This window comes from Pelobates fuscus, chromosome 9 (assembly GCF_036172605.1).
Source record: "Pelobates fuscus isolate aPelFus1 chromosome 9, aPelFus1.pri, whole genome shotgun sequence".
Classification (NCBI taxonomy): domain Eukaryota; kingdom Metazoa; phylum Chordata; class Amphibia; order Anura; family Pelobatidae; genus Pelobates; species Pelobates fuscus.
In genome coordinates, this window is record NC_086325.1 from 160,225,725 (window position 1) to 160,237,422 (window position 11,698).

Here is an 11,698-nt window from a genome sequence, read left to right on the forward strand (position 1 = left end):
TGGTGTTATGCCAAAAGAACTGTTTTTGGTTGGTCATCTTGAATATTCCAGGTAGGACTCCAAAAGACTATTAAATTCTATAAATAGGCAGGAGATCTAGATACACATTTGAGGTATCATACTATAGGCTATAGTCCATCTAAGCTCATGAATAAAATTGGGGGGAAACTATAGTTAGGAATTTCTAGAAACTTCCTGATTAATTGGCCGCCACTTGCTCCCGACCTTTCAGCTCCTGATTACTTCCTGTAGGGATATCTGAAGGAGCGGGTACGTGAATAAACACTTAAGCATCTCAAGGAGAACTAGGGCATCACACATTAACTAATGTTATGAACAATGCACTCGAAAGAACCCGACTTTGCGAAGTGGCAAATGAAGCTAATTTAAGAGATGTCATTTTCCGTACCTAGTCAAACAAATCTCCATACTTTAAGCATTCATTGTAAGTAACATCATTGAAATTGTTTTTTGTAAAAAAAAAAGGTGACTCGTCAAACCTTACTTTGAATTCTGGCCCACCCTGTATACCTTTCATATCGCTGTTTTGCAAGTCGTTTGCTTGCCACAAATCATTTAGAAATCCATTTAATTACTTGATCAATTCCCATATGCCATTGTTTTTAGGTTAAAATTTGTAAAAAAAAAAAAACAACAATCTTGAGCAATTTATATTAATAACCACCTTTGTCTGTCCTTAATCTAATCTAGCTTTTGTGTTTCCTTGCAGTGTATTGTCAGAATTTTGCCCCGAATTTTAAGGAGAGTGAAATGAACGTCATTGCTGCAGACATGTGCACTAACGCCCGCAGGGTACGCAAGCGCTGGCTCCCCAAAATCAAGTCTATGTTACCTGAAGGTGTGGAGATGTATCGCTCTGTAATGGGGTCAACAACCGCAGGCATTCCCTTAGAGACAGATTTCCAGGCAAGCCCGGCGCAAGCATTCGAGCAAAGAATCTATGCAGAGCGGAGAAGTGATCCTAGCGCCATTGTGTCACTAAGAACTAACACAGCAAATATTGACCTCACCAATGGGTCCAACCCTCCATTTGAACAGAGCCAAGAAGAAGGTACAACGGGATCTGTCATCCAAGAGGTAGGTGGCACAGATCCCTTGGCGGTGGATACCCAGAGCACGCCTCCACCACCTTTTGAACAGGAGTCTGGCTCCACCAGCAGGCCAGAGACACCGGCGAGGAGGCAAGACTCAACTTATGGAGGAACTTTATAAAGAAAGAAGTTAGAACCGTCATGACCTAAAAGGGATGTGTAGAGTCGAAGCTGCTTGCATGCATTACTAATTAAAAAAAATGTGATCAGCTACTTACCTACAGAACTGCTACTGTTGCCTGAAAAAAATGTGATTTTTATTCTGCTTGTATTTAAAAAAACAAAACAAAATATGAAGGAAATAATCGCATTCATTATACTGTAAATGATTAGGTCAAGAAGTTGACCTATTTAGGAAACAACAACAAAAAACGGGCTCCTTTTTAATAGAACAGAATTAACTCTATGAAAAGAAAAAAAGACCGCTTTCCCATATTTTTCTCTTTCGATCAGTTTGATCTACTTATCACTTGCAAGCACGTTTTAAAGAAAAAAAAACAAAAAACTTTGGTATTGCTCATGAATCGAATACATGGAGAAAAAGTAAAAAAAAAACAAAAAAAACTTTATGATCACATCAGATGTGAGGAATGACTACAATGTTCCTGGGCCATATTAAAAGTCAACTGTTAGGGTTACGTTGGGACTTCTGAGAATGAGAGCGAGGTGCCATAAAGCAACGTTGTTCGCAACAATTTATCCAACACTAAAATAGTCGGAAAAACAGGGCATACTTTATTTCTCTGTTTTCATTGGATAGATAGCTTCGGAATTTGCTACATAACGAAGAGTCTCCTATACTTCATTGGGGGAAGTACAGTTTTAGTTTTTTTATTTTAATGAAGGTTCTATATCATTTTGAGGAGAGAGTGAAAGTTTTCTTTAGCCGTTTGTGTTTTGTTTTGTTTCTAGATGAGAAGCAAGAAAACGTTCTATAAAATTCTTCATTCTATCTGGTTTGGTGGGCTATGCCTAATGAAACCTAACTAGTCTTGTTTGGCAAATGCTAAAAAAAAATTTGTCCAGATAATCTAATGATTTACATGTACTTGAAGGCAGATGGTGATTTTGAAACATTAATGTCATGTTAAGTTTTTATGTGCACTAACTTCTAAGAAATTTACTTTTTTTTAATTATATATATATATATTTTTGTTTTTACTCACAAGTAGTCTTATTTACTGAAGAGGTCAAAATGGTGACCGTTGAGAAGAAGTGGTAGCCACTGTTTTGTTTGGGAATGCCTGTGAATGTGAATATAACCCAATATGGGTTAGGTTTCCTTTCCTTTTTAATGCAGATTATGTATTTACCAGTACCTCCAGTCCTCAAAAGGTTTTAATTCATTTTAGACTTTGGAATTGGAGTTAAACTTGAGCACATAGGACTCTAGAGTTGATATTGGGATTTCAGCCTTCTGGGACTCAACCTGTGATGTTGGGTTTATAGATTTCCATTTCAGATGTGGGCATTTGAGATCTATTGAAAAGGGCTCATTCTAGATCTCTTCTCATTAGATGGGCGTTCTACATCTTTTCTTGCTGGTGGTGAGCGTTGATCTCTTCCTAGAGGTGAGACTTTTAGATATCTATCTTTGGATAGGTAAAGTCCAGATCTCCTTTTGGAATGTATAAATTCGAGATCCACTCTTAGGAGTGTGTACTTTCTATCTCGCCTGCTTATCTGGGAATTATTTCTTCTCGAGATGTAGACACTCTTGCCCATGAGGTTTGTTTTCCAACATCGTATTTGTAAGTGTTTGTGATGTGTTTAACCAAACATTCATATTTCGGTTAAAAACCTGTAATATCACATTCTGTTTATAAAAGACCCAGAGCTTTTCATTTTTTTGAGGGCTATGATTGTTTTCCTCTTTCACAAAATCATGAGATTTACTTCCTAAGTAAGCAGCTGACAATCGCATTGCAAAATTTAGACCACAACAGGAGAGTTGGACAAAGTCTACAATGCAGTTATTACAGCCAAGATGCACAATTTAGTGAATAAAACCCTACCCATTTAAGGCTATATTACTTTAAAATAAGATCCATTAGAATTTTATTTTTCTTTAAATGTTCTAAATGTCCCAACGCATTTCATTTACACGCCTCTGCTTCATATGATCACACAATCATTCTTTCTATACATCCCTTTTACAAAAGGAAGCAGTAGACCCATGCATACATTAATGGATCTCTGTCTTGACCTGTAAACCTTTTATTCTCGAACTTAAAAACAGTAAAACATTGTTCCTCCCACATCTGTTTTTAAATCAAATTGCAGGACTTCCCATCATCCTCAAAGCACTTCAGAAAAGAAAGCCATCATACTTCATGTTCCACAGCTAGCTCCAAGGGTGTCCTAAAGGGGAGCACAGGATGTAGTAGACTTTTGCTTCGTCTGTGAACGTGGATTTACTCTGAGAAAGTTTAGGTGACTTACTAATGGCAATTTAATCAACTAAAACGTAATTTAGAACAAGAACAATGTATCCTATTTACACAGACTGATTTCTAAACACATTTAATGTAGTTCAAAGACACATTACTGGGAGTATTATTGCTGTGGAGCTCCGTTATACACTTAGACACACCAACAATACGGAGCTCCTAGAAAAGAGGGACATTAGGATAGAAAAGAAGGACAGAGGGGTTTGAGCCCAAAATAAGGACCATTCCTTCCATAATAGACACTTGGAAGATGGGTTTCATAATGTCACCCAGTCACATCCCTTCATACAGTACATACCTACTTACCTTCCCAGTCATATTCACCCAGTTTCATCTGCCCATTATCCACCTCCCTGTTCAGATACCCCTACCCACCTAGTCATTGACACCCATCAATTCACCCAGTCACATAGCTCCTGCTTCAAACAACCTAAATGTGTCTGCCTACACAGTCAATCTCACCTACCCACCAGCCATATCCGGCATACACTATGCATCATTTCACATACCCACACTAAATATAGGCCCTCATACACAATTTACATATACACACACACACACACACGTTGGAAATGTGAAATGCGTTGGAAATGTGAAGTGCATTCCACCAACATCTGCAATGTTATAGCCATCATTACTAGTGACCAAATTTCCATGGATTTTGGAGGATTATAGCCTCAATTTAATAGTTTTAGCTAAGCTTGCCAAATTATTATTATTATTTTTTTAATATCAAAATGTCAAAAGATATTTGTTAAAAAATGGAATCATTTGAAAAGCTTAGCCAAAAATATTAAGTTGAGGCCTGTGTTTCCTTTGACGCTGTTTATTGTGAAAGGAACAGGTTATACAAAAGGAGCAGACAGATGAAGGAAGGGGAGCGAGATATAGCCTAGAAGAGCAATTTAGCACCATCCATACATAACACTGATCTGCACCCAGGCGTCACTTACCCCTCACTCACCCTAGGGCGGCTCTGGGGATTTTATATAAAAGCACTTTATCTTTCTGAAAATAATTCATTATATAAATATGCTAGACAGAACCGATCACCTGTATTAGCCACGTAGAAGTTGTCAGCATAAATTTAACAGCCAAATATCCTTGTAAATCTGATTGTAATTTAACATAGAGGATTGCTTAGTTGTTCATGTCGCCAAAAATAAGCAAATGTTTTTATGCCAAAATCCTTACTAAAAAGTTCCTACTGTGTGTGTGATAATCTAGATCTTGGTGTATAATCGTTAACATCTAAGAAAACTACGCCAAGATTATTCTGTTTACTGACTCACATTGAATATTTTTTACAATAAGGGACCAAAAAATAAATATTGTTTTACAGTGGTTAAGTTGGCAAGATGCTTTGTGGCCTCCCAATTAATAATAAAGTATATAGGATTTACTAAAGCAAGCCATTTAAATCTTAGAAACTGATAAAGTCAGTAAAGTGTTTTTTTTTTTTTTTTTTATTCTTGTTTGTGTTTATTTTTCACATAAAGATTACCCACCATTATTGCGCTATAGTGATTCTAGGGGCCATCCCAGGTTAGAAGTCAAACCATTCTGAAACGGTTTGGCTCCTTACAATAGGTGGCGCTAGTGCTTTCCTGGCACCATAACCACTACAGCAAGCTACAGTGGTCATAGTGCTTGGAGTGTTCATTTACACTGTGCGAAAGGAACCTCTGACATCAGTGCCCTATAGATCACATATCTATAGATCTATGATACAGATGGCAATTGAGATATGTATTGTGTCCATATACTCACACATAGAACCAATGAGACCAGTTTCACCAAACAAATTCTATTATCGGAAGCATAACTACATACACAAACACAGACCGCAGATGTTTAGGAAGAATTTAGTGACACCAATGATCGCCGTGTAATTTTGTTGATGTGTCATGTCTAAAACAAAGGACTGATATATAAATATATACATAGATCAATGCCTCACACTTTTATGGGTTTAAAAAAAAACAAAAAAAAACTTCTCATCCTGATTATTATTATTTTTTATAATGTTATCTCCATGTAGAAATTTGCACAAGACAGAAGGACCAATTTATGACCAATTTATGGCATCCAACAATACTAGCTGTCAGATGTTTTTATTTTCCTGTCTTATGCAAAATGCGTTGGGTAAGAGCTGTAATCCAACGGATTAAAACTACTCTTTGTAGGACTAGTGGCAAGGATTTCCAAGCATTAACTATTCAATTCTGTTCTGGTTACCGTAGCAGCAGAGGGCACGTATATTAGGCACAAGTTAACAGTTGTTGACATGAGACTAAACAATTTAACAAAATCACATACCCTTATACTGTTTACCTTGAAAGAAGTCCGATTCCTGCAGTGCAGGTCTTATTGTGTACTTTAAATAGCAAAATGATTGAGCCAAAGGGTTATTAATCAGCAAAATCTAAACAACAAACGCAGGGTGATTGTGTGCCCATACGTAAGAGGGGTATACCTATAAATAAAATAAAACAGGTGTACAGGTTATGCATCCTTAAAGAACTAATTTTTCCAGAGCCACCTCCTTTTAATGTTAACATCTACTTACCCTAGACAAAAGAGCACTTAATGTTTGGTATATGAGTTGTTTTTTTTTGTTTGTTTTTTTTTTAATTGTGTGTTCGGATTTTGTTTATTGGTCATAGTCTGTGAAAAAGGGGATTTCCACAGGATGGCGTTGAATGAAACGACAGGGGGGAGTCTGGCTGGCGAAATGCGCTGGCAACACCAATGCTGTATATGCATGTTCTATCGTAAATTGATACTGTTATTACTTAAATGGTTTTGACCATTTTTGGGCCAATGTATGTATTGCACAGACTGTGTTAAAATATCTCTATATATACATATATATTAATATATAGAAAGAGCATAGTGAGTCTGCTTTTGAGGATTTAAACACAAGACAGGCATATTGCACAACGAAGATGATTATATATCTATTTTTTTTATTTCGCGCATTTCTCCTTGTACATAATTTTTTGTTTGTTTAGGAAGGCAAGAACTATAGGGGTTTAAAATGTTTAAAAAAAAAGAAATTTTTACAAAAATGTGAATGGAATAGGACTAGCTATTGTCAGAAATGAAAGTATTTTGCACTAATGTTTTCTGCGTGACGGATTGGTAATGCTTGAAGAAATAAAGTTGTATGGGTGATTGTTTTGTAACTGAGAGCTGAAATAAAAAGGTGATGAATGTATGATAAATCGGGGGCAATCTTTGGCTTGTACAGGCTTTCCTGAGTGCCTTAGAAAGGTTAAGTAAAGAATGCTTGGACAGGTATTGGCCTTTTGCGTGCTGGCGGTGTCCCCAACGCATTTCTTTGAGCACACCCCTTGTGTGGCAAAGGGTTAAATCCATGCATTTCTTTGCCGTTTGGGCCTTTAAATTGTAATTCTTCCTACTATAAAGGGATTTGGTAAAAGATGTTTTTTTTTTCTTTTCTTTTTTTTTATTAAGTCCCATCCGTTTACAGCACTTTTTTAGCATTCACAAAGGCGCACAAATAATTGTGACTAAGGTCCGGCCAAAATGTTGTTTTGATTTTATTGCACCTTTTACTTCTGCTAGACTGTTGGCAATGTAAAATACCTATGTGATGTACAAAAAGCACCTTTTTTCGGAATCTCATTGCTAAACATTATCTGTTGAAGCAGTAACTGAAATTCCTTTCTTACTGTAGAGTTTAAATTTCCCCTATGTGTTTTTTTGTTTTTTTTTGCACCCTATGGAGTAGTTGATAGTTTTATGTTGCATTGGTAAAAGGACAGCGTGACCTTAAGTTTTACTTGGCTGCGTCTCATTGTCCTGCTATTACCGACCGTCTCAGAAAATTTATGTTAATTACATGGACTCTTTAGAAAATTGATATATTTTTAAACCCTGTAGTTAAGACACAGGAATGTTTATGCATCTCCAGGAGAACAGAACAAGATTAGTATTGTACTTGTAGGAGTGAAAGACACAGGATACTGTCATGAAAGAGAACAGATGTTCCCTACTCAGAAGTCACATTGCAGTTGGTAGGCGTAGATGTTGCTTATATTTGAGGAATGGCGAAAAAAGTATGTCTATGGAAAACCGGGGTTACGTTTAAAAAAAAATGTTCAAGGTTTCGGATAATCGCCCCCTCTAGTGTTTACTGCTTGTTCCTTGAGTATTCTACAGAAATCGGTTAAGTTACAATGTCCATATCCTTATAGTAAAAAAAATATATTAGGGGTTTCTGGTTAATTAACCCACTCCAGTGTGAGCTGCCATCTTCTACAGAGAGCAGTCTGTGCGTCTAACTGTTTGGGTCAGTGGCAGTCTGATATACGTAGCTTACTGACAATGAAAAGACTGGAGGTAAGAAGAAAAAACTATATATTTTACACTAAAGGACTCTGGCAATTACGTTTTAAATGAAAATATGTGAAAACACATAAAATCGTAACTTCTCATGGTAACTCCCTTTTAAGGACTGTTTTGAGAAACCGTTGTGCTGGAGACTGTCACAAATAATGGTCTGCGCCAAACATCCAGTCAACGCTTAAGGCAAAGTGTAATAGTAGTAAATCCTACTGGCGATAGCAAAGCAATCTGTATAAGAAGCACACGGCGCGTTTTGCCTTCACATCCACTGTGAGAACATGCCAGTTGGTTGATAAAGAGTCGCTCCCTCTGCACATTATCGATATTTTCAATCAAATGCAAATCCAACGAGTTTGTACCAGAACTCAAGTAATACATAGTTCACGTTTTACGGTTACATTGCACTGGTGGTTATATTTTATATAGCGTTTTTATTGGCACTTAGGGGGAGTTTTACAGAACCATGTTACAGACTAAGACTCAGAGAAATTTAGTGTCTTTGGCAAACTTCAAGCATAAACTTTAGTCCTGAGCTGATCTTTGGCAAAGCAAGTCTGAGATTGCACTTGTTAAAGGGACACTCAAATTACCTTAACCACTACGGTTTTCTGCACAGCTAACTGTACTATCACATCTTGCACATAGTGCAACAAGTCGTTGGGCGCATGTCACATTGATTTTGGTCACACCACTTTTGATTGGTTTTACAAAAACTGCATCCAAAACCGGACCCCTCTGCTAGGACTGAGATAATGTGAAATTAAATTTTGTGCATTATCCACAAAGATCTGTATACATTTGGATGGCAATGAGCGTTCGAGGTCGACTATAGCACCTCTGTTGGATATAACAACTTGTGTAATGTAACCGTCATCTGGCTTCTATAGGAAAGGTATAATTGGCTGTTTATTATAAATATAAATGTGACATATCTGGCAGTCTTTTATTTTGTGTATTTTTCTTCATAACATTCTTAAACATTATTTTTTGTTGATTTGATTTTCCTTAAATCTTGCAAATTATTTAGAAAACTTTGCCCCCTGAAAAAAATTTTTTTTGCAGATATTCCTGAATTGTCTCTTTTTGTTTGTTACAAATGTTATTTTATTCTTTTAATTATTTTGTTGTTTATTCCTTTTTTTTACATTTAGAAATGTCTTATCATTCATCTCCTTTATGGAAGCATATTTAAAGACGGCCAACCTGATCATTTGTTTTTAAGATTTGCTTGCATCGATCGTATGGATTTAACCCACTGTGTTTCTTTTGTATGAAAACCTACCCTATTCATCCACACGGCAAGGATAGTTTAAAGCACTCAAATGGAAAAGTTCACTGTTTAATCGGTATCTTCCATTTTAAAAGCGTTTTGCACATGGTTAGGATTTAATGTCAAAGAAGTGAAAAGAAAGCCAAAATTTGCAATACTATTTTTAGCGAATGAAAGTGTATAAATATTTTAGACTTGCTAACTTAAATGCCATTCGTTTCAAACACGGCATTAATCGTTTGAGCCGAATGTTTAGAGGTCCAAGACAGATTTTATGGTTGTTTCAGAGTATCTGTTTAGCTATTAAGTAATACTGTATTTCATGACTGTTAACAGTTTTTTTTTAGTTTACTTTTTGTCAAGCCGACTTCACAGAACCGTCTCTGAGTTATCACCCAGCCTTCTTCTTTTTTTTTTTTTTTTCCTGCGTTCTATCCACTGGTGTATTTCTGTGCTGTTACTATGTATAGTTAAAGACTGTTATTTTGTAACTATGGCTTTGCTAATATATTGGTAATGGAAATAAAATATAAAAAAAAAATATATATATAAACACAAAAAAACCCCGACATTTCAACAAATGCTCATAGCTGATTTCATATCATAGGGGAGGGGGCGAGGAGAAAGTCCTCCATCAAATGATGTGATCCTTTAACTGTTAAGATGCTTTGTAAAATTCACATTTACAAAATAATAAAGTAAATTGACATTAAAGTGTCCTGTTTTACTAATATTTTGCTCTACTTAACTAGGAGTCTCTCTTGGCATTTTTTTATTTTTTTATTTGAGGGGTAGATTAATAAAATCCTTCAAGAGATATATATTTAAGCCTTTGGATTTTAATGTTATTTCTCATGCACTTTGCAGGTAAGAAAAGTGCAGTCTCTATTAGAGTAGGGTTGTCCTGTACATGAATATGCAAGGTTTTCTGGATCTTCCATGTAGCCCCACCCACTCCCTCCCCTGCTCAGACAGATTTCCACGCCCCTGAGGAAATAAGAATTTACCTAGAATCTTCGCACTCCTTAACCACTTAAGGACCAAACTTCTGGAATAAAAGGGAATCATGACATGTCACACATGGCATGTGTCCTTAAGGGGTTAAAAGCCATGGACGTCCGTACAAATGCAGCAATTTGCAAGGTTATTAACATACCCCTCTAAGGCGAGTTGGAATTTCATCAACGCACGTTATGTTTTACCATCTTATTGACCTTAAAATGGAGTGGTTCTTTTTCTTTGTGTGGAGAAATCTAAAAATAAAACAATATAAAATATAATAATTAGTAAACGATTAGTAACAACTATATTGATATATGTAGTACGGCCAGTTTGACCTCACAAACAAAACAAGAACGGAAGAGGAGTGTGGGTGATAAATGGGGATGTGCCTAGAACACATTGTTATGGGCACAGAGACAACTTCTTCTCAATGTAGTATTAGTCCTGCAATGTAAGACATTGTAGTTTTGTAGATAGGCAATGATTTAATTTCAGGGCTAAACACACCATTAGTTGTTGTCTTCATTATAGCCACCAGAGGGCGCTAGCGCTGCGATGAGCAAATCAGACTGTCATGTGATGTTGAATGCCCACACGTCTTGCATGAGATTGACTGTCCCCAAATGCTTATCATAGGGAAGCATTGCATTGAGTGAATCCCTATGAGAGCATTTAATTGGAAGACAGTGGTGCAGCCGATTGGATTGGGAGATGGAAGATATCAGCAAGCTTGGTGACAAAGAAGGCCGAGTGAGAGGCTGCAACGATCAGCTTGAGAAAGGCCATGTGTGGCCGAAACGTTATCTGTTTTCTTTGGCTCCTTAATAAAGGATCTGTGCACTTAAAGGTTTGTGTTGGACATTATTGTTCTTTCTACATGGCTCTACGTCAGAGCTGGAAACAAGCAGTGGTGTATTTTGAATTTGTAATGCCCTAGGCATGAACAAACTTGGGCACCCCCCTAATTTAAATTTTTCCCACCCCTTCCTGTCAAGGCCGCACACACTTTGACTGACAGACACTCCCTCACTGATGCGTGCACTGTTCAGCCAACACACACTTTCACTGACAGACACACGCACTCACATACACTGACATACACACTAATTCGACACACTGAGTCACACACTATTACGCAGACACAGACAGACCTACACACTCATTGACAGACGCACATACTCACTGACAGACACATATATATACACACACACACACACACACACACTGACCGACACATACACACACTGACAGACACAGGGTGACTGACAGACACACACAATCTCACAGACACACACACATTTCCCCCAACACTCACAAATCTCTTATTATTTCTTTCAATTTAACTGCACCCAGCCTCCATGGGAGAGCTGGAGTGGATTCCTCACCTGGGGTCCACTGGGGCTGCTCGTGCTGCTGGGCAGGCAGGCAGGCAGGGCGCGAACTGGTAACACAACCCCTCACACAAACAGCACCCCTAACACACACTACAC

At 37.3% G+C, this 11,698-nt stretch overlaps 1 protein-coding gene across 3 annotated transcripts in view; it reads left to right on the plus strand.

The window, feature by feature from the left end:
• NACC2 (NACC family member 2) overlaps nucleotides 1-2,211 on the plus strand; it is a 123,318-nt gene extending 121,107 nt beyond the window's left edge. For all 3 annotated transcript variants that reach the window (XM_063432883.1, XM_063432885.1, XM_063432886.1), the window contains exon 6: nucleotides 731-2,211. In XM_063432883.1, coding sequence (XP_063288953.1) covers nucleotides 731-1,233 — 503 coding nt within the window. In that variant the 3' untranslated portion in view covers nucleotides 1,234-2,211. The remainder of the gene's footprint in view (nucleotides 1-730) is intronic.
• The last annotated feature ends 9,487 nt before the right edge of the window (nucleotides 2,212-11,698 follow it).